This window comes from Neodothiora populina (genome assembly GCF_041146345.1).
Source record: "Neodothiora populina strain CPC 39397 chromosome Unknown canker_contig_15, whole genome shotgun sequence".
Lineage (NCBI taxonomy): Eukaryota > Fungi > Ascomycota > Dothideomycetes > Dothideales > Dothioraceae > Neodothiora > Neodothiora populina.
In genome coordinates, this window is record NW_027191413.1 from 560,917 (window position 1) to 581,890 (window position 20,974).

The 20,974-nt window shown below is 51.1% G+C and overlaps 7 protein-coding genes across 7 annotated transcripts; 4 read left to right on the top strand and 3 right to left on the bottom strand.

The window, feature by feature from the left end:
• Window positions 1-307: 307 nt before the first annotated feature.
• On the bottom strand, window positions 308-1,243 carry AAFC00_002546 (uncharacterized protein; the record flags this gene model as incomplete). Its single annotated transcript, XM_069341879.1, has 2 exons — window positions 308-1,093; window positions 1,163-1,243. 2 exons carry the CDS (start codon window positions 1,241-1,243, stop codon window positions 308-310), a joined length of 867 nt encoding a protein of 288 aa, XP_069198387.1.
• A 1,429-nt stretch (window positions 1,244-2,672) lies between these two features.
• Window positions 2,673-5,465, top strand: AAFC00_002547 (uncharacterized protein; the record flags this gene model as incomplete). Its single annotated transcript, XM_069341880.1, has 2 exons — window positions 2,673-2,849; window positions 2,916-5,465. The coding sequence occupies 2 exons, from the start codon at window positions 2,673-2,675 to the stop codon at window positions 5,463-5,465; spliced, it is 2,727 nt and encodes a 908-aa protein (XP_069198388.1).
• Window positions 5,466-10,435: 4,970 nt separating this feature from the next.
• Window positions 10,436-11,067, top strand: AAFC00_002548 (uncharacterized protein; the record flags this gene model as incomplete). The annotated part of the gene is made up of 2 exons (XM_069341881.1): window positions 10,436-10,588; window positions 10,648-11,067. The coding sequence occupies 2 exons, from the start codon at window positions 10,436-10,438 to the stop codon at window positions 11,065-11,067; spliced, it is 573 nt and encodes a 190-aa protein (XP_069198389.1).
• Window positions 11,068-11,919: 852 nt separating this feature from the next.
• AAFC00_002549 (uncharacterized protein) lies at window positions 11,920-13,068 on the bottom strand (the record flags this gene model as incomplete). Its single annotated transcript, XM_069341882.1, has 1 exon — window positions 11,920-13,068. One exon carries the CDS (start codon window positions 13,066-13,068, stop codon window positions 11,920-11,922), a length of 1,149 nt encoding a protein of 382 aa, XP_069198390.1.
• A 727-nt stretch (window positions 13,069-13,795) lies between these two features.
• Window positions 13,796-15,169, top strand: AAFC00_002550 (uncharacterized protein; the record flags this gene model as incomplete). The annotated part of the gene is made up of 1 exon (XM_069341883.1): window positions 13,796-15,169. The coding sequence occupies one exon, from the start codon at window positions 13,796-13,798 to the stop codon at window positions 15,167-15,169; it is 1,374 nt and encodes a 457-aa protein (XP_069198391.1).
• Window positions 15,170-15,403: 234 nt separating this feature from the next.
• Window positions 15,404-15,707, bottom strand: AAFC00_002551 (uncharacterized protein; the record flags this gene model as incomplete). The annotated part of the gene is made up of 2 exons (XM_069341884.1): window positions 15,404-15,555; window positions 15,620-15,707. The coding sequence occupies 2 exons, from the start codon at window positions 15,705-15,707 to the stop codon at window positions 15,404-15,406; spliced, it is 240 nt and encodes a 79-aa protein (XP_069198392.1).
• A 726-nt stretch (window positions 15,708-16,433) lies between these two features.
• On the top strand, window positions 16,434-19,011 carry AAFC00_002552 (uncharacterized protein; the record flags this gene model as incomplete). The annotated part of the gene is made up of 2 exons (XM_069341885.1): window positions 16,434-16,441; window positions 16,503-19,011. The coding sequence occupies 2 exons, from the start codon at window positions 16,434-16,436 to the stop codon at window positions 19,009-19,011; spliced, it is 2,517 nt and encodes an 838-aa protein (XP_069198393.1).
• Window positions 19,012-20,974: the final 1,963 nt, after the last annotated feature.

Here is a 20,974-nt window from a genome sequence, read left to right on the forward strand (position 1 = left end):
AGGTCACAATAACCTTGACAAGTAGAGAATCGCGAGCTGTAACATGAAGAATCTTTGATGACCAATGATAATGATGATGATTATGACTTTTTTTTTCTCCCTTTACGTCTTGTGTTTGCAAGAGGGCGTGGTTGAGACTGGGAATTAGATTGTTATTTTTGTGATTTATGTATATACGATATCAACACGCTGACAGGATGGAGATGATTTGCACCCTCTCTTCTGTCTTGTTTTGTTTCGAAATGACGCTCCGGTCCTTGCTCCATACATTGAGTGTTGACAGACAGAAAGCGAACAAGACCAGACATCAAAGCAAGCCAGGAATAATAGCCTTCCTCTTGCCCACCCTCTCCTTTCCAAACTTCTCCACATACCAGTCATAGCCCTGCAGCGCCCTGGGCAACATCGTACTGATCTCGTTGAACAAGAAACTCCTGGCAGGAGTGCACGACCAACCGCCACACATCCAGAAGCCCGCCCACTCGATCCACTCACAGAGGTAATGCGGAAACAGGACGTAGTTGAACAGCCCGTTCTTGGGCAGCATGTAGAGCTTATCGACGCCCTCGACGGGTTTGTTTTCTCTGGCAGCCTTTTCGTGCTGGATGCGCAGCGCCGAGCGTCGGATCTCGCGCAGGTCGTCGTCGTGGAAGATGTTGCCCAGCAGCGCCCAGCCCCAGACGACGAGGCCGACTTCGATCATGTAGAGGTGGCCGGCCCAGTCTTGCTTTGTCGTCGGGCCGTAGCCTGCTAGCCAGCCGGAGAGGCAGAGGGAGTTTGTGAGATTGAAAGCTGTGGCGCTGAGGAAGACTAGGGGGTGGATCGGGGACATGGACGGGTTCAGAAGCAGGGGCGCGATGATGGCGCGGTAGAGGTAGTGGATCGTGTATAGGGTTGCCATGGTCCAGTTCTCCCAGGGTAAGCCGTCCGTGATTCCGAGGAGTGGTGGGAGGGTGTACATGTTGTAGAGGAGGGTGATGAAGCCCGGCGCTTCCATGATTGCCCACGCCCATTTACCGGGCAGGTTGAAGCGCGAGTTGATGGATGTCTTGCCTTGGGGGTAGAATCTGGTGAGCCATTGGATTCCGGTGACCTGGCGAAGTGTTAGTCTGTCTTTTGGGGCAGATTGCTTTGGAGAAGAAGAATAGAAAGAAAGACTTACGATGGGGAAGAACTGCCACCAGTAATTCACTGTTTGCCATGTCGCGTACGAAGGCGGCAGGAGACCAGGCACGAGGACCATCTTGACGGCGGCGCCAATGGCTTCTTCCCGTGAATATCTACTGGATATCTGGAATGGCCTTTTCACACTCCTCCAAGACTACTCGGAGTGCATCGACTATCTTTTGAGATGATGCAGCAATGGTAAAAGTGGTGTGAAGCTCGTCGATCTGTTTGTAGTCGAACAAGGTACAATGTCGTCATGAGTCCGAGCTAAGCTAAGCTACTTTATCGATAAGCTTTTTCATCCCTATGTGTACTGTAAGGCAGTATCATTATTGCTGTCGAATTTATCTTATCTCGCAATCCCAAACATTCCAATGCTCAGCGAGGCTATCGGCGCGGTATACACGCTTATCACATCGAGGTAGGAGCAGACGCGGACTCAGCCTTAGAAGCAAAAGGAGGAGCCTATGGCTTTGAGGAGCAGTACGGCCATTGCGAATAGCGCATCTTCTGAGAAGAAAGAGCTGTAGATGTGTGTAAGGCCGTAACGACAGCAATAATGATATCATGGGAGATAATGTCACTTCACGAAGAAACGACATCAGTTCTAACATGCTTGATATCTCCAAATGGGAATGTCTCTCATCAATTAGACGCAAAGTCTTCAAAGCCGGGCTCAGACACTGCAACACGAGTGAGATGATCTTGGCAGATCGTTGGGCTTGCTCTTGGAGTTGATTTTGAACTCGTGACCTTGGAAGGTAGCGATCGCCGAGTCTTCGAATCCTCCGTGGATGTGTTTGTATTGGGTGTTACCTTGGATTTCATTCTACATGTGTTCTTATGGGAGATAGAACGAGTCCTTCTTCTCCTTGATCATGGTGTGCCTGCGCTAGCCATGTCCTAGGCCTGCAGCGACGACGACCACAATTGAGTAGAAGCAAGACTGGACAGTACTGTCCCATTGCAAAGAAGAGAAGATGGCAGACGGAGGTTCTTAAAAACAATACAGAATGAGCGAAGCACTAGCAGAAAAAAAGCCGTGGCTTGGCGCGCATTGCTCTATTATCTAAGCAGATCGCGGGTCAGTGTGGTCTGAGGCAGCAACGGGCAGCCAACTGTGCAACCAAAACACACGAAAGCAAGCGAAAGCGGGACGATCCCATTAAGCGCCTCAAGGGCAAATTCCGCCTTTGACACTAAGAACGCGACGTGGACGCGCTCATTGCCCTCTGTACGCGTCGATTCTCGATTCTCTTGGTGCACGAGGCGCAAAACAACGTAAAGTCGGCTCATTATATATCATCACGCTTCCTCGTCGTGTTTTGCCAGTCCTCTCTTCTCTTCCTGCTACACTCTTTCCTCTCCTCCCCGCCTCTTCCTCTTCCTCTTCCTCTTTGACTACTACTTCACACATATTATACCCATTGATTGAGATTCTTCTTGCTGTTCTCATTCTCCATCTCTTCCTCCATCTCTGATCATCCTCCACACATCTCTTCACCATGTTCGTGTGGAAGCGTGACGGCCGCAAGGAACGCGTCCAGTTCGACAAGATCACAGCTCGTGTGTCAAGGCTATGTTATGGCCTCGACCCTGACCATGTCGACGCTGCCGCCATCACGATGAAGGTCATCGCCGGAGTCTACCAGGGTGTCACCACCGTCCAGCTCGACGACTTGGTACGCTCAGCTTTCCCTGCTACTTGTCTATCATGAGACCAATATCAGCTAACAACCTATTCACAGGCCGCCGAGACCGCAGCATACATGACCACCACACACCCCGACTACGCCATCCTAGCAGCACGTATCGCCGTGTCCAACCTTCACAAGCAGACCAAGAAACAATTCTCCGCCGTCATCACCGATCTCTACAACTACATCAACCCAAAGACAAACAAGGCTGCTCCCATGATCTCAGACGAGACATATGCAACAGTCATGAAGCATGCCGACGAGCTGAACTCGGCCATTGTCTACGACCGTGACTTCAACTACCAGTACTTCGGCTTCAAGACGCTCGAGCGATCATATCTTCTCAGACTCGATGGCAAGGTTGCCGAGAGACCGCAACAGATGATCATGCGTGTTGCTGTGGGCATCCACGGTGATGACATCGAGGCAGCCATTGAGACTTACAACCTCATGTCTCAAAAGTACTTCACACACGCTTCCCCTACTCTCTTCAGTGCTGGTACCCCTCAGCCTCAATTGGCATCATGCTTCCTCATCGACATGAAGGATGACAGCATTGACGGTATCTACGATACCCTCAAGACCTGCGCCATGATCTCCAAGAATGCTGGCGGCATCGGTCTCAACGTCCACCGCATCCGTTCTACTGGTTCTTACATTGCTGGAACCAACGGCACGTCGAATGGTCTCGTTCCCATGCTCAGAGTCTTCAACAACACTGCCAGATACGTCGACCAGGGTGGCAACAAGCGTCCCGGTGCCTTTGCCATCTACCTCGAGCCTTGGCACGCTGACGTCTATTCTTTCCTTGATCTTCGCAAGAACCACGGAAAGGAGGAGGTCCGCGCTCGCGATCTCTTCTATGCTTTGTGGATCCCCGATCTCTTCATGAAGCGTGTCGAAGCCAACAGCACCTGGACCCTCATGTGCCCTCACGAGTGCCCCGGTCTCGCCGACGTCTACGGCGACGAGTTCGAGGAGCTGTACGAGCGCTACGAGCGTGAGGGCAAGGGTCGTGAGACCGTCAGAGCTCAGAAGCTCTGGTACGCCATCCTCGAGGCTCAGACCGAGACTGGTAACCCTTTCATGCTCTACAAGGATGCTTGCAACCGCAAGAGCAACCAGAAGAACCTGGGTACCATTCGCAGCTCCAACCTCTGCACCGAGATCGTCGAGTACACTGCTCCTGACGAGGTCGCAGTGTGCAACCTTGCCTCCCTGGCTCTCCCCACCTACGTCGACATGGCCGAGGAGAGGTACGACTTCAAGAAACTCCACGAGATCACTCAGGTCGTCGTCAAGAACTTGAACAAGATCATCGAGATCAACCACTACCCTGTCCCCGAGGCTCGCAAGAGTAACTTCCGTCACCGTCCCATCGGTCTCGGTGTCAGCGGTCTGGCTGACGCCTTCCTTGCCCTTCGCATGCCTTTCGACTCTCCCGAAGCCAGACAGTTGAACCTTCAGATCTTCGAGACCATCTATCACGCTGCCTTGACTGCTTCTTGCGAGATTGCCAAGGAGCTGGGTCCATACGAGACCTACGAAGGCTCCCCTGTCTCCAAGGGTGAGCTTCAGTACGACATGTGGGGTGTCACCCCCACTGATCTCTGGGACTGGGACGCCCTCAAGGAGAAGATTGCCGCCCACGGTGTTCGCAACTCCCTTCTTGTCGCCCCCATGCCCACCGCCTCGACTTCGCAAATCATGGGTTTCAACGAGTGCTTCGAGCCTTACACCTCCAACATCTACTCCCGACGTGTCCTGTCCGGGGAGTTCCAGGTGGTCAACCCTTGGTTGCTCAAGGACCTTGTTGAGCGCGGTCTCTGGACCGACAACATGAAGAACCGCATCATCGCCGACGGCGGTTCCATCCAGCGCATCCCCAATATCCCTGATGACCTCAAGGCTCTGTACAAGACTGTCTGGGAGATCAGCCAGCGCCACATTGTCCAGATGGCTGCCGACCGCGGTGCTTTCATCGATCAGTCTCAGTCACTCAACATTCACATGAAGGACCCCACCATGGGCAAGATCACGAGTATGCATTTCACCGGCTGGAAGCTTGGTCTCAAGACCGGCATGTACTACCTTCGCACCATGGCCGCTGCTGCACCCATCCAGTTCACCGTCGACCAAGAGATGCTCAAGGTCGAGGACACCAACGTCAGCCGCACTCCCGCCAGCAGGAAGCGAGTCGTCCAGAGCGGCACCGCTTCTCCAGCACCATCTCCTCGTCCCATGTACATGTCCAAGACTCCTCAGAACTCTGCAGCCCCCAACGGTGTCCCGACGCCGACGCACACCCCGCCTCCTGACTCGGAGAACAAGCGCATCTCGCTGCCACCCAAGGAGAAGTCTGTCATGGACATCCCTCACTTCCCTGCTGATCTCGAGGAGGGTGACAGCCCCAAGGTCATCGCGCTCGATGGCGCAAAGGGACTGCCGGATGACGAGCTCCCTCAACCTTCTCTCGATAAGCCAACTCAAGTCGAGGATGTCGAGGATGAGAGCAAGGACCGCGAAGGCGACATTTACGCCGATGCTGTTCTCGCATGCAGTATCGAAAACCCCGAGTCATGCATCATGTGCAGTGGTTGATCCACTCCAATGCTACGCATGACTAATGGTGTATGTTTCTATTCGGTTGTAATATGGGGATATATCGCGAAACGAGTGATATAGAAGACGAGTGGCTCCTCTTGATGACTTTTGGCGTACTTTGTTTTTTCGGGCAGGCAACCGTTTTGGCTGGGAGGGATTCATACCAAATGAGATTCGACGGCGCTCTTATAGTTTTGTAGTGATAGTTAGCTTCTTCAAATGCATAACGTACCTTACAAACTTTTAGTTTCCTCCTGATCTCGTTTTTGTGCGCAGTAATTTCCAGCTTGATGTTTTGCATTCACTGCCGTCTGCCGAAACTCATCCCACACGACTCTTGAACCTTGCTCTAACACTCATCCCATCTACAACAATCTCACCTCCGAGCTATTGATCATTCTTACAAACAATGGGACGTTTACCAATGAAGCTCCTTGATGTGGACGTCACTTGCAGGCATTTATCATGGTCTCCTCTATTTCATGCATCTCTTTGATTAAGCCTACTACTGTAGCAAGCATGGTTACGTATATGAGCAGATACCCTACGTGGATAAGATGCTCTACGATTTAGTCTCGACTTAACACCAGGCCAGGAGCACGCACCAGCATTCACACTCGGACGTAAGAGGAACATCTCTCAATTTGCGAGCTTGTGTTCTTCCTTTCGACATGTCTAAAGAGAGGTACGGTTCGTATTATTATATGGTGGGAAGGGAGAGCACGTGCAGTAGAGATGCCAGACTTCGTAGACAGGGTTGCCATTGAGATTTGACCCCTGAATCTTCGTTGATGCAAAGGGGTATCAAAGATGCCAACGGCATTACCGAAACATGGGGGATTGTACATTGTCTCTCGTATTTTCTGCTGCATCTATCTTTCTGATATCTTGATGGACAGGAATATGTTCCAAGGATCAAGAAGACTGTGACTGATGTTTTGGCTACTGCATTGGCTTCAATACAGGGTACTGCATAATCATGGCATGCATCACCTGTCTGAAAGTATCATGGTCGGAGATGGTCTGAAATATATATGTCGAAGACCGCGTTTCGTGCTTGAAATTACTAGCACCCTCGTGCCTCGGCAGATCCGCTATGATGGTCCGCAAGGACGACACCGCGGTCCTCGTACGGGGAAGCTAGTTATATCGTACTATATCGAAATACTCGAGGAGCATACTTACGGCATTAATGCTATCAAGATCTGATTAACTTGATAATCGAGATGATCACACTAGCTACCGTACGCAGCCTCAACGAGCAAGATCAACATCAGCCGTCCATTGACAGTGGAACGAATCCTCAGTACCTTACGAAGGGCTACCTCACTACGCCATCCTCTCTGAATACGACTGGCTTGCATTCTATATACCATCCAGTCTTGCAAAGGAAGGAACGACGCTGGGACTGAGCGTTACAACTCGCCTTTTGAAAAGGACATAACGCCGACGAATCAGGATGACGCGTTTCGACCACCACTCGCTGCAACTAACTTGACTGCTCAAAGCGAACACACTTCAGGTATTGGCTGGATGGGTGTTGCTCTACGCACGGGTATAGCAACGTATTCTCACTAAGTGGCTCGAAATAGAAACGAATTTTCTCGGTGTTGATGACTGAAAAGTGTCAGGTGAGTGAGGTGAGTATATCTTCTCGTACTGTCCTCAAGGATTTCTTTCTTGCTTCACGATACTTTCGTTCTCCATACCTGAATTCATCAAATTATAGAGCATACTTGTCTTGTCCTTTGAGAATACATTCACGCATATACACATACATATACACAAGAACACGAGAACACAACACCACAAGCACACAACCTCTGCAATTCATTGCAACTCTTCACCTCTTCGTATTAAGCATATTCAGCGTTACGTCGCGTTACGTCAAAACGCCAGCTATACATATAAGGCTCCATCTCACTTCAATTACTTTCCAGAAAGCGAATCACTCATCACCACTGTAGCAGGCTTCAGTTGCAACATTCTTGCTTCCAATCCACGCAATGACAAATCCGTGGGATTCCAGCAAAGATTGGAGAGCGGCAGCTCGGCCGGTGTCCAAGGCAAGTATCACACCAGGCCCAAGACCCTCTAATGTCAAGCTCCCCAGAAGTGGACAAATACTCTGGTTAGGCCGCGAGGACTCCGTGCCTGAGGAGTCAATATTCAAGCGAGAGTTCGTCCCTAATGGTGGCTTGCCCTGGTGTCACCCTGTGCTCGTGACCTCGGTGGACGAGATCTCCGAAACATTGACGTTCTCAATGTTGACTTCAGGAGTCATGGTCAAGAAATCTCTTGATCCAGATTGGCCATCGAGATACATGCCGATACAGCATGATCAGCGACCCGATCACGTGGAGGATCCTCGCAAGTTTGTGGACAGTCAAGGCAACTACTGGCAACATCCGACGTGCAGCGTTCCCCTTTTGCACCTGCAAGAAGGACAACAGATGTCTCTCCCTTCATGTGTCAACATCAACTCGGAGTACACGATTGAGTGGTGCTATCTTCGATACGTCAAAGAGAAAAGCTGCTTAGCTCTCACTGAGCGCTCTATGTTGGACCTGGTCATCTACAAGCGCGACCGCATATCTCAAGAGGGGGCTAGTGAGATGTATAAGAATGGGTGGGACTCCAGACAGTTGAAAGATCCATTTTGGCTGGCAGAGGGCGCAACCTTCGAGCCCCTCTGCGGGTCATCCTCGCCCGTGTCTCGTCCCCTTTTTCCGGCACTCTCGGCTACCTCCTCCATCTCCCTCTCAGGGTCGCCATCAATCACTCCACTGACCACGCCCTCATCAACCCCGCCGCCTTCTCGACCGTCCTCACCTCAGGAGCCCAGCACTGCCGCTGCTGGACGTTATGTGCTTCCGGGGCGGCGAGACTTCAGTAGATGGGCCGGCAGGTAGGAGGTAGAAACAAAGCCAGGGCCAGCAGGGAGACCAGGCAAATGACGACAGGCATGACCAGACGACAGGGCTACTCCAGCGACTCTCCGCTTCTGGACAACAACACACACTTTCAGCAACTTCGCCTGCCATCCGAAGACCACGCTGTTGAAAAGTCATATTGCATCCACTTCAAACGAACAGCCACATCGCAAGCTGGAATCACACTTTCTCTTGCCACACTACGGCTTCTCGCTACGAGAGGCCTCCGATAGACTCAGTCGCCCCAGCAGTGATGGCCTCCACCCCGTCCAGGGCCGTGTGACGCAAAATCCGACAATGACTCGGACGCCAACAAGACAAACTCGCTCAATCGGATCCTGCGCTGAGCTATTGGATTCTTATCTTCGACATTAACAGCGACTTCGACTTCAGCTCTACAATGGGTATTGACAGAGGGCACTGGAGCACACATGTCCATTAAGTGCTATGCCTCACTCGGACCAAATAGCGACCTCTTTTCAGCTCTCCGGTCAATTCTGGATGAGGGCACTGGAATCCACAATCAAAGGAGTGCTTCGCTTCACTCATGACCAAATATCGACTGCTTTTCCGCTCTTTCGTTAATCAACGATAGGGAGCACTGGAACGAATGCATATCGGGGGTCCTCATCTGTATGGGAATAGCGGCAATTTACAGGGGATCCTCAGAGTTGATTACTTCGAATGACAGCAATCTAAATGACTGCTGAACAACAATCACGAGGACCTCACTACGGGGGGATTGGCGGATCTACTGGGTATCAGCGTCATGGTGGACAGGATCATGGGATGATACTTGTGAGAGTATCTGATATCATCACAGGAATGATAATCGAATCTTGGGTGATTGATGGAATGCACAATGCGAGATGTTACAGGAAGACCACTCCCAGGTCACCGCGACGATCTCGTTTAAGATCTATACTGCATGAGTTACTACGCTACTTAACATAATGCAAGTCAATCCAGTCTTGCTCGGATCAACCGAGCAGCCCTCGAACGAATTTTCCATATCGTGATTTTTGTGAGGCACGTGCGACTTTTACTTATAGGAAGAGCTACAAGTATATAGCCGTCTTGAGGTATTCAGGAAAGAGTTGTCGCGGCATGAAGTGCTTTTACAGTATACACAGCATAGACCATTCCTCTCTCAGTGAGACATGCACACATGCGCAGTCATGCAGGGACACAAGATTCGCCCAAGATCTCCTAGAGTGTAATGCGGAATCAACCGGATGGTCGGGTGCAACCCTTGCCTCCAGCTCTGTCACATGCAAAATGCAAATAGCCAATTCTGCGGCGTGAGCGTCGGAATTAAGAGTGGCGTCCGGGATATGGGGAGGGCCAGGCCTTCCTGCGCCCTTTGACCCTCTCCATTGGGGCGGAGATAACAGCAAAGAGGGGAGATAAAGGTAAACGGCGGAGATGGAAGGCAAAAAGCGTTGGTGTTTTTCGTGTTTCGGCGACGCGGATTGGAGAGAGCAAAAAAAAGAGGGTTGAGCGGAAGCTTCTCCCATGGGATTTCCACTCCGAGTCGCTCTCACGGACTGGAGATCTCTCTTGCTTTGTGCCTTTGCCATTCACTGTGAGTCTCGGTTGGTCCAACGAGGTTTGAGCTTTGATACCCGTCCTTCTCCTCGCCCGCCGCCGCCGCTCTCGCCCGCGTTTTCCTGTGTGCCTTGTTTCAGTATTTGTCGGCCTTTCGCTCTTGCTTCTCCTGCATACACACACACACGATCATTCACTCTCTTCGTACGAGGCACACGACCGAAAGAAAATAACATTGAATAAGACCAAAAAATAATAATAGAGCTTATTTCGACTGTTTCTTTACTGGAACAACTCGCGACTCTATCATCTGCCTGCCACTATTTTATCCAGCACAGGAAAATACCCGAGCTTTATACTTTGATTCATCGTTCTTGACTGAATTGTTGAATCTGCTCGCGTCAAGCCGTATATCTATATTCATACATACAGACTTCGCATATCGCTATCCCTCCGGCTTTATTCGTCTTTCGCACGCACATCAAAATGAAGTTTTTCGAGTCAAAACACGAGTTCGAGTACTCGTGGGATGAAGTGTCGACCGCCAACTGGAGGAAATACTGTCCTTGGAACGAACAGAGCACGCACGTTATCGCCGTCGACACCCTTGCGCGCCACGTAGATGCCGAGACTGGTATTGTGAGTGATTCCGCAAAAACACCCTGAAAATAGTTATAGGAGACTAATAATCACAACAGCTCCGAACAGAACGTCTCATCACCTGCAAGCAATCCGCACCCAAATGGCTCAACTCCTTCCTCGGCGGCCAAGAAGTATCGCATGTCTTCGAAACCTCTTACGTCGACCCAAAGGCAAAGAAGGTCACCATGTGCAGCCAAAACATGACCTGGTCAGATCTGCTTTCCGTCCGCGAGACAGTCGTCTACCGCCCCTCGGCCGCATCTCCGCATAACCGCACGACCTTTGATCAAAGCGCACAAGTCATCGCTTTCTGCGGCGGATGGCAAAAGATCAAGAACAGCATCGAGGACTTTACCGTCGAGCGCTTTCGTCAGAACGCCATCCGCGGAAGAGAGGGCTTCGAGGCTGTCCTCGAAATGAGCAGAAAGGTCTTTGCTCTCGAGCGGGAAAGACAGCGCATTGCCATGGTTGCATAAGCCGCTGCGCGATCTCTGCCTTTACTCGGTCTATTGTCTTTTGCGACCGCTATTGCATCTCATCTCACCGGCACCAAGCCGTCCAGCCAGCCGCATCAACAGCGTCTAGCGCTTCACCCTGCTGCTGCTTGAGTCGCCCCACTTCATCGCTACTTTCATGCATTATTACATCTGCGTTCTAGCAACGGCGTTACTGTTTTTGGTTTTGGGGTGGGAAACAAAAAGAAAAAGCATCTTTGGGGATTTCGCAGGCGCATATCTGAAGTTTTTGTCTTTTCCTCTTTCAACCAAGATTCCCCGACTCGCAAAAAGTCCAAATCCGAAGTTTCTGTTTACAAATCTCTGCGCTTGGGACGGGCAACGAGCGATCACGACTCTGCTTTTTTTGTTTTATCAATCGACTCGAAAGAGGGGCTTTCTGATTTTATTAGATTAATGCGCGCACAGACTCGAAGGGAAAATGGATGGGAGCGGACACAAGATGAATGAGCTGGGGTTCATGTCTATGGGAATACTCTTTCTCTGCTGTGATCAGGGAGGGCGTCCTATTGATCGACGAGAACCTATTATTCATTTTGTCACTTCTCTCTTCTCCCTTTTGTGGTAGATCCAGAACGTCTCAGCTGTACTATTATACTAGATGGCTAAAGAAACCCTCCTGCAAAACAAACACAAAGCAATTCCGAATATATTCGCTTCTCCCATATCTTCTCTTCTCGCTTCTAGTGTGACATCTAGTAGTCGTGACCATCAGGCCATCTCACGCTTGTGACTACACGCCCAAGCAAAGAAGATGTCACTATATACGTGCAACCAGCCCCTCCTCTCCTATCCACTTCTCTAACCCTCCATCTACAAACACTCGATATCCACAAGCGCGCCCCTGACGCCATCTCGCAGCTGACAGAAATACAGCTCCTCCTCACAGAACATCCAAATGCCCTCCTCGCCGCCCTTGCCTCTACTGAAGCAGAAATTCGCACACACGGCACCCGTGACAATCTTGCCCAGCAGCGTGCCGCGTGCATCCCAGACATGCACGCCATCTCCACAGCCCGAGTAGACATTGCCTTGCGTGTCGCATTTGATGCCGTCCGGCACGCCCGTGTCGCAATACGCGAAGACGCGACGGTTCGCCAGCCGCGTGCCGTTGTCCACGACGTCGTACTCGTAGATGGTGGCCGGCAGCCGCGGGTTCATGGAGAAATTGTGGCCGTCTTTGGGGCCGCCGTCGTGCGCTTGACAGGCGCCTGTGTCGGTCACGTAGAGGTGCGTATAGTCGGGACTGAAGCACAGCCCGTTGCATTGGCTGAAGCCGTCGGCGACCATCCACATTTGGCCTGTCGAGGGGCTGAATCTGTAGATTTGAGAGGGGAGGTCTGGGGACGGGCGGAAGGCTTGCTCGTAGCCGTAGGTTGGGTCCGTGAACCAGAGTTCGTCGTTGGATTGGTGGATCACGACGTCGTTGATGCTGTTGAAGGGGCGGCCTTGGAAGTTTGTCGCTAGGATTTCCGAGGATGGGGATGAGGGAGTGGGGTCCACGAGGACGAGGGCTGAGGGGGTGGTATGTGAGCCTTGACTGCAGTATAGGATCTTGTCCTTGTAGTTGCATGCGCCGTTGGGTTGCACGACGTCGGCGTGCTCCACTTTGCTGACCGTGTGCGGCGCTGAGTGCTCGACGCTGTAGATGTGGATGGGATCACAGGTTTGGAAGTTTGCAGTAAAGTAGATCTTGTCGGTGCGTTTGATGTATACGCCTGCTTCGTGCGCGAATTGGTACTCTCGGGATTGGATCCGGGTCAATTTGGCGTCTTTGACTATGTCCGCGAACCGGGAGTCGTAGACCGCGAAGCCCTTGTAGCCTTCCACTGCTGATTTGGCATAGTCGAGGTCTTGAGCGGCCCGTTTGAGATCGACTGTCACAGTCTTCGCCTCGATCGTCACTGGACTGCTTTCAGTGTGCTCGTGAGCGTGTCGATCTGTCTTCAATTGAGCTGCCATTTCTGAGGATCGAGTTGGTCGTTATCTCGAGTTCTTGTGATGCAGATGTTCTGGTCTCACCAATCGTCCACCAGATGCTTTGGACCAATGGAGTATAACAGAGAAGATGGGACGAAATGCTCCTGGCGAGACAATACTTGCTCCACAGTATGTCAAGTGTGGGGGAGGTACAGTTCATATACTTGCTCCACATAAAAGGCGCCGACTAAATATATATCACGAGGCCAACCTTGCCCACCAATGAACGCTGGCCATTCTCTTTCTAGCGGATGCATCTTCTACCTTGACTCTCTCCAAATGTGTATAGAAACAGTGCCTTCGGCCATGACAGGACGGTAGATTACTTCAGCTTGAGGTTCCGTCATTGAAACAAACTCCAAGTCCGGTATGGAAGACTTTATCGTCAACAACAGGAGGAATGGTTCCTCTCGGGGCGGCAGTAACGGAGAAACGTTGGACAGACAAGCATACCTCGGTTCGGTTTCCCCACAGTCATATGGTAGCTTTAACCCCGCAACAAAGACTCCATGTATGAACGTCCCAGTAATAGCGATCAACATAGCATATATATAATCATTCCCGGACGAGAATAAGGGACTTAAGCATGTGGATATCCAGCATCCAGTGAAAGACTCGTCAGCTTCGTACATCTTACCAAACTCTCGAAAAGAAATTCGTTCTGTGATCATCTCACAACCCTCTAGACACCCAATATCATCTGTAAAACATGGGTAAAACAGCGCAACCATGCTACGTCCTAGGCGTGGGCATGACCAAATTCATCAAGCCTCGTGGCAAAGTCGACTACAACGAGCTCGGTTTCGAGGCAGGTGTCAAGGCCATGCTGGATGCTCAGATCAACTACGACGAGGTCGATCAGGGCGTGGCCTGCTACTGCTATGGTGACAGCACCTGTGGTCAGAGAGTCTTCTATCAATTCGGTATGACACAGATACCCATCTACAATGTCAACAACAACTGTAGTACTGGATCGACTGGGATAGCCTTAGGCCGCCAGATGATCTCATACGGCGCAGCAGACTGTGTGCTTGTTGTTGGCTTCGAGAAGATGGCCCCGGGAAGCTTGCAGAGTGCCTGGAACGATCGAGTTAGCCCTACTGGCACAACGACTGATATGATGAAGGCTACCAGGGGCATCACAAACGCTCCCGGTGCCGCTCAGATGTTCGGAAATGCTGGGCGCGAGTACATGGAGAAGTTTGGTGCGAGAAAGGAAGACTTTGCCGAGATCGCCAGAATCAACCACGAGCATTCGAAAAGGAACCCTTACTCTCAGTTCCAGGACGAGTACACTTTGGAGCAAATCATGAATTCAACAACCATACACGAGCCTCTCACGAAGTTGCAATGCTGCCCAACTTCGGATGGTGGTGCGGCAGCAGTCTTGGTCTCTCAAGAGTTTCTAGACGCTAGACCTGACCTCAAAGACCAAGCCATTCTCATTGCCGGTCAATGCATGGCGACTGACGCGCCGTCGCTCTTCTCTAGAAGCAGCATAGATCTTATGGGATTTGAGATGACCAAAGTAGCAGCCGAAAAGGCCTTGGCGGAAGCTCAAACGTCTGCTTCCGACATCAAAGTGTGTGAGCTGCATGATTGCTTCTCCGCAAACGAAATGATCGTCATCGACTCGTTAGGCTTGAGCGAGCATGGCAAAGCGCATCAAATGGTACGAAAGGGGGACATCACTTATGGAGGACGGATGGTGATCAACCCGTCTGGAGGATTGATCTCCAAGGGCCACCCGCTCGGCGCCAGTGGCATCGCGCAGTGCGCCGAGTTGGTATGGCACCTTCGTGGCTGGGCAAACAACAGGCTGGTCGAAGGTACAAAGGTTGCACTGCAACACAATCTTGGTCTTGGTGGAGCTGTTGTGGTCACAGTGTATAAGAGAGCAGATGGAAAACTTGCCACGCCAGTGGACTCGCAAACTGTAGGCAAAATCAACAAGTTGGGCTATAACCCAGCGGTCGAAGCGAAAGGCTTCACAAAGTCACATGCGGACCAGGTATGCAGCAAACAGTACAGGAGTGAGTGGGCGTTGGCCGGGACGCAGCAGAAGGTTGAGTCTCGATTCTGAAGGAGGAATATGCAAATAACGCGGTAATTCGCGCATATGCTCGCAGTCTGAGGATTGCTACGATGTAATGCAAGGGTATCAATAATTGTTCAAGTATGTCGAGCTAGAGGCGCACAGTTCAGCACTCAAGCACCTGGAGATCAAGCCGACGCCTTTCCCGGGTCATGCTTGATGCTCCAATGATTGGTCTTCCCGCCAGTGTGGTTTCTATGCGTCCGGACGAAGATGCATAGCTCATACGGCTTGTGCCTGGCCATCAGCCTCGCCGGAATTGACCTTCTTGCCAGTCTTCTTGATCTTCTCGAGCACCGTAGTGTAGTCCAGGCCGTCTTCGGTGGTGATGAATGCGGTCTGAGTGTCTAACGACACATCGTATGATTTTACGCCTACAGCAGAAAAAGATCAGCGCTGGGGTGTCGAAGAATTGTGATTCCGAAGTAAGGTATTTACCATCGAGCTTCTTGAGCACACGCTCGACAGCGCCGGAGCAACCCCCACAGGTCATGGTGACGTTGAACTTGTAAGTGTGCTCAGCCATAGTGTACCGGCAATGCAATCGAGTGAATATGTGGATTGAGTTATCGACAAAGAGAGCGCAAAGTTTGGTCTGGAGTGTCTAAAAGGCAATAACCTCAAGGGGGGCAAGGGGCGGCTATATAAGCCATACCGGAGTAAGGCACGACGTTTGTAATCGAGCGGAATCCAGAGACCGCGTGCACTCCGAAACAGCCACGGGATGGCGTGCGACACGATAGATCAAACGCGCTTGTAGCACAGCACCGTGTTGCAGTGTAAGAGCCGAATAAACAAACTCAAATGACCTCGATATTGATATATCTATGCTACTTATCGATCTGCAGGTTGGCCTGTGATAAACAAGGCGAGACACACGAGCCTCGACAAGGCTACCTGTTCCGCCCTCGACCTGTGTAGTTGTTTTACATGTGTTCCTTCTAATCACCGTTACTGTATCCCTCCAGAAGCGGGCGGACTCCGCCAAGTTCTATGCCAAGCCAGCCCTGGAATATGAAAATCGACCCCGCGAAAGCATGACGTGCGCTTTCTAGAAGGTCAACAGCTGGAGATAATTACGGGATACTCGCACGCCTTCCTTAGTCGCACAGGACAGTTGCTTAATCGAACCAGAAAAAAGACATCCTACCACCTTTCACATAGGTATCTAGGTCTAGTAAGGCGTGAATGTACACGGCAGGCTCCCTCACTTCGTTATTCTGCCGATACAGCAGGTCGCTGTCTGGCAGGCATGGCCTCGTATGTCAACCGACTTTCATTCTCTTGAATCATCTCGAACCTCTATACTGATACCAACAAGAAATCTTCTTCAATTGCCCTTCCGTCGCACTCACAATGTTGCCGTCAGCGGGGCTCTCAAGCAGTATATCTCTTCCAAATATGATCAACATCCGGATATGTTCAAGAATGACCTCGAATCTATCGACCGATTGCGACACGCCGCCGTTCATGCGCTGGAGCCTCACGCGAGCGGAGTGCGCAAGCTGCAAGCATATGCTGCTCAACTTGTCTGGATGGGCGGCAAATTCCCCGTGGATGTAGGCGTCGAGTTCGTCTGGTATCCGGCGTTAGGCTACAACACACAAAGACCAATATCTCAGGACAACATCCGCTTCGAGCTCGCAAACATCCTGTTCAATCTCGCAGCCATGTACTCGCAGCTCGCCATGGCTTCCAACAGAAATAGTCTCGATGGTCTGAAAGCTGCTTGCAATTACTATTGTCAGTCAGCAGGTGTCTTGTCTCACTTGAAGACCACAGTAGTCCCAGAGATGCGAACGACACCTCCGGAGGACATGGACACGAATTGTCTGGAGAGCCTCGAGCTACTGATGCTCGGTCAGGCTCAGGAGGTCTTCTGGCAAAAGGCTTGTCGAGACGGACTCAAGGATGCCACAATAGCCAAGTTGGCCGCAAAAGTCACCGACTTCTATAGTGAGGCTGGTGACTGGGCTATCAAGAGCGATGCTATCAGCAGCGAGTGGATACACCATATGAACGCGAAGCACCATCATTTTGCTGCCGCTGCTCAATATCGAGCCGCGTGTGATTGTCTGGAGAAGAGAAAATATGGCGAAGAGGTGGCGAGGCTGAAGGACAGTCTGAGCTGCGTCAACGAGGCCTTGAAGGAAGCCAGATACGTGAATAAGAGAGTGCAAGACGACCTGAATGGACTGAGGAGCAAGATTACCGAAGATCTCAAACGGGCCGAGAAGGACAACGACATGATTTACCTAATCCCTGTGCCACCCAAGTCAGAACTCAAGATCCTTGACAGAGTGAACATGGTTTCTGCAAAGGTGCCGAAGGAGGTTTCGGATTCGTCAAGTATGTTGGGAGACCACGGCGAGCTTGGAAAGCCTTTGTTTTCCAAATTGGTCCCTTACTCGGTTCACGTGGCTGCAAGCATCTACGCAGACAGAAGAGATCGACTTGTAAACGATAGCATCATACAAGAGCTAGATGCTCTGACCATGAAGATACACGAGCTCATGAAGTCGCTCAATCTTCCAGGCTCTTTGCAAGCATTGGAGAAGCCTTTGGGCATACCGCCCAGTGTTGCTTCTCACGCTGAGGAAGTCCGCCAACAGAATGGCTTCCACCGCTTGCAGGCTGCTGTAGCTGATACAGAGAAACTCAAAGCGTCAGACAGTACAGTCTATCAAGAAGGCGTAAACATGCTTCGTTCTGAGGCCGCGGAAGACGAGCAAGCGCGAAGAAAGTTCGGCACAGATCGGTGGAATCGACTGCCATCACATGAGGCTGTACCAAAGCTTTACTCACAGGTCACTGATATCGAAGGCTACTTGAGACAAGCCGGCAACAGCGACAGACTGATCCAAAAAAAGATGAAGGAAAACGAAAGCCTCATCCGTCTGCTCGGTGGTACAGACCGTGATCTTGAGGACTACGTACCTAGTAGCAGACGCGCTGCACTCACGGCCAAGGTGGAGCTTGAAGCAAACAACCTACGTGCCGCGTTGAACGAGGTTACAAGGCTCGAGAACCGTCGTAGACGTAAGATCGAAGACCTACGCGCCAAAGCAAAGGCAGATGACATTCATCCTGATCTGCTAAGGCAGGCAGCACGCCTGGAAAGAGAGTTCCCGATGCAGACCATCGAAGCGGTACAGTTCGAGGACTTCTTCGATGCAAGGCTGGACAAGTACTCCGCCGATCGAGCCGACATCGCTCAAGAAGAACGACAGCAAGACGAACTTCTATCGCAGCTACAGCGTGCCAACGGTACTCTCAATATAGCGCGCAAGGGAGATTCTTCAACAAGGGAGCGTGAACAGGCGCTTCAAAACCTCGAGAATGCGTTCCTCGCCTACAAGGAAATCATTTCAAACATTGACACGGGCCGCAAATTTTACAATGACCTTGCCGGCATAGTGACGCGGTTTAGAGATGAGTGCCGGAATTTTGTATACCAGCGACGAGCCGAAGCAGCCACCATGGAATCAGATCTCAGTATGGCCATGGCGCAAATGAGTTTACATCACGCGAACCATACCAACCTCCGACAGCAGAAGCAACAGGAGACACTTTTGCAACATCAATCACCAATGTCGAATGTCCCCCGTACAGATCCTATTACTGCTCCAATGCCCACGAGGGCAAACGTTGTTCCGCCGCCTGTAGCTGTGGCACCAGCACCAGCGCCAGGGATATGGACCCCGGAAATGGGCATTAAATTTGGCGGTACTGGCAATCCTGCAGCAGTGCCGGCAGCTATGAACGGTGACTTCCGTGGAGATCACTCGGACAACAGGTGGGATCCGTCCAAAGGGGTGCAATTTAGGTAGTAGTTTGGAATCAATTCGTTGCATAGCCACGATGCATGCGGGCGTTGCGCGCTCCTGAGCACTGAACTCTGCCTTGGCTGTCCTATCGTTGGGAAACTCCCAAGAATAGAGTTAATACCAGTTCGCCTAACGAACTAAACGGTTTTGATGTTGTCAGATCCCAGTATCTAGATGAGTCCGACAAGCTTTGATGATCATATATACCTCTATACACCGATCAGATCTGTTCAGCATAAGGATGAGCCCAGCTCTTCGCCGAACCAAAAAATCATGGTAGTCATGGCCTTACGACGGTGTCCTGGACCGGCTCCTTTGACCGTCCGCTATGAGATCGCTAGCAATATCATATCGCAGCGCATCGCAAAGCTTCTTGTACCTTGCCCGTCCATTAAGTTTGACAGTCATTCCTAAGCATCGCAACAAGAGCCCGCAGATTGCACGAGAGCCAAGGTACCCTCTGTTCAAGTTACCGAGACTCAAAGTCTATTCAAGGTATCTCTTCGGCGCTCTGGATCACATTCAAAAAGTGCTCAACGGCTGTCATGTGCGTAACTTTATTGACGCCTCGAGAAGTTGGTCCGAATGCACCCACTCATGCGAATTCTTGAGCATTGCGGTGCATACCGCTGGTGCAAGTACAGTACCATAATATCTCGCATATTACATCGAGGATACGGCCCCACCCGTTCTAGGGGTCAGACTTGTAGAAATTACGAGGGACCACCAGGCTAGCGAACATTAATTCTTCATTAGGTTGTCTCGAACAAAGGATCATCGACAATTGTGAAGTCGATGTTCATCGATCAATAAGCACCTGTGGCTTTTTCGTCGCTTCCGGTACCACTTTTCAGGAGTATTCAGCTCTCAGCGTGGGCTACTGTACATTCCTTGACCGCGAAACGTCTAGCCTCTGAATGCTCTCCCTCCTGAATGTAGCGTCGCATAAAGCAGCAAGGTATAATATTTAGTAGTACTCAGCAGGTGATTGGGCACATCGCGTGAATGTGTGCCTTGGTTAAGACCTAAGCGAAAATGTTAACCGTCACCAAAAGTAGCTAGCTGACGCCTGTCGCCTGCGAGCCACGTATACAGTATTCGCAATGATAGTGAGTGATCTTGTGCCCATTCGTCGATGGCTAGCATATCTTAGACTAACCTCGTCGCAGAACTAACACTGTTCCGAAAGTACCTTGCTTTGGCGTTGCGCTCGGATGCACCGTTCGCCGTCAGGCTCCGATTCCAAGTAAGTATGACCTTGACTTTCTGATTCGTAGACGTATCAGACGTCTCTTACTCGGGACGCATTACTAGCAGATTACTAATGACTGTGGCAGTGTTGTAGCTATCCCAGTAGATGGACATGACAGGCCTCATCATGTGTTGTGTTATACCTCAAGTTGTTCATCATGTTTCTCGGAAGAAATGGAAGCCGGGAACAAATGTTGAATTAAGCTTTTCACAGGGCAGCACCCTGCGGAGCTCGGCAAGTCCAATGATGGAAGCCCTGACAAAGTTGCGGAACACGGATCCGCCAGAACAAGCGATTGCTCCCAGTTGCCCTGTATCCACTGAAGACTGGGGCTGGACGGCTTGCTCGTAGGATCGGCGAGACGATCTTTCTCCACCAGCCCAGTGCCAAGGCATCATATACAGTCTGAGCCTCAGTGTTCGCCACCTACTCATAATGACTGTCATTGTAACATTGACTGGACTGGGACACTCAGGCGGGAACTCGGCGATATGACTCGCCTGGGCGTTTCTTATATGCAAGTACCTGGGCTTGGCGCAGCCCCTACCGACGCTACCGCAAGGCATACTCGAGGATCCGCCAAGTATCCGCCTTTAGCAGGTCGTCTCTGCCAAGCGCCCAAACGGTGGTGTATTTGCCCATCTCACTTGGAAGCTTATGTTCTTGAGAAAGCCATATTTGTCACACGGCGATCGTGCTTGCCAGACCATGGAG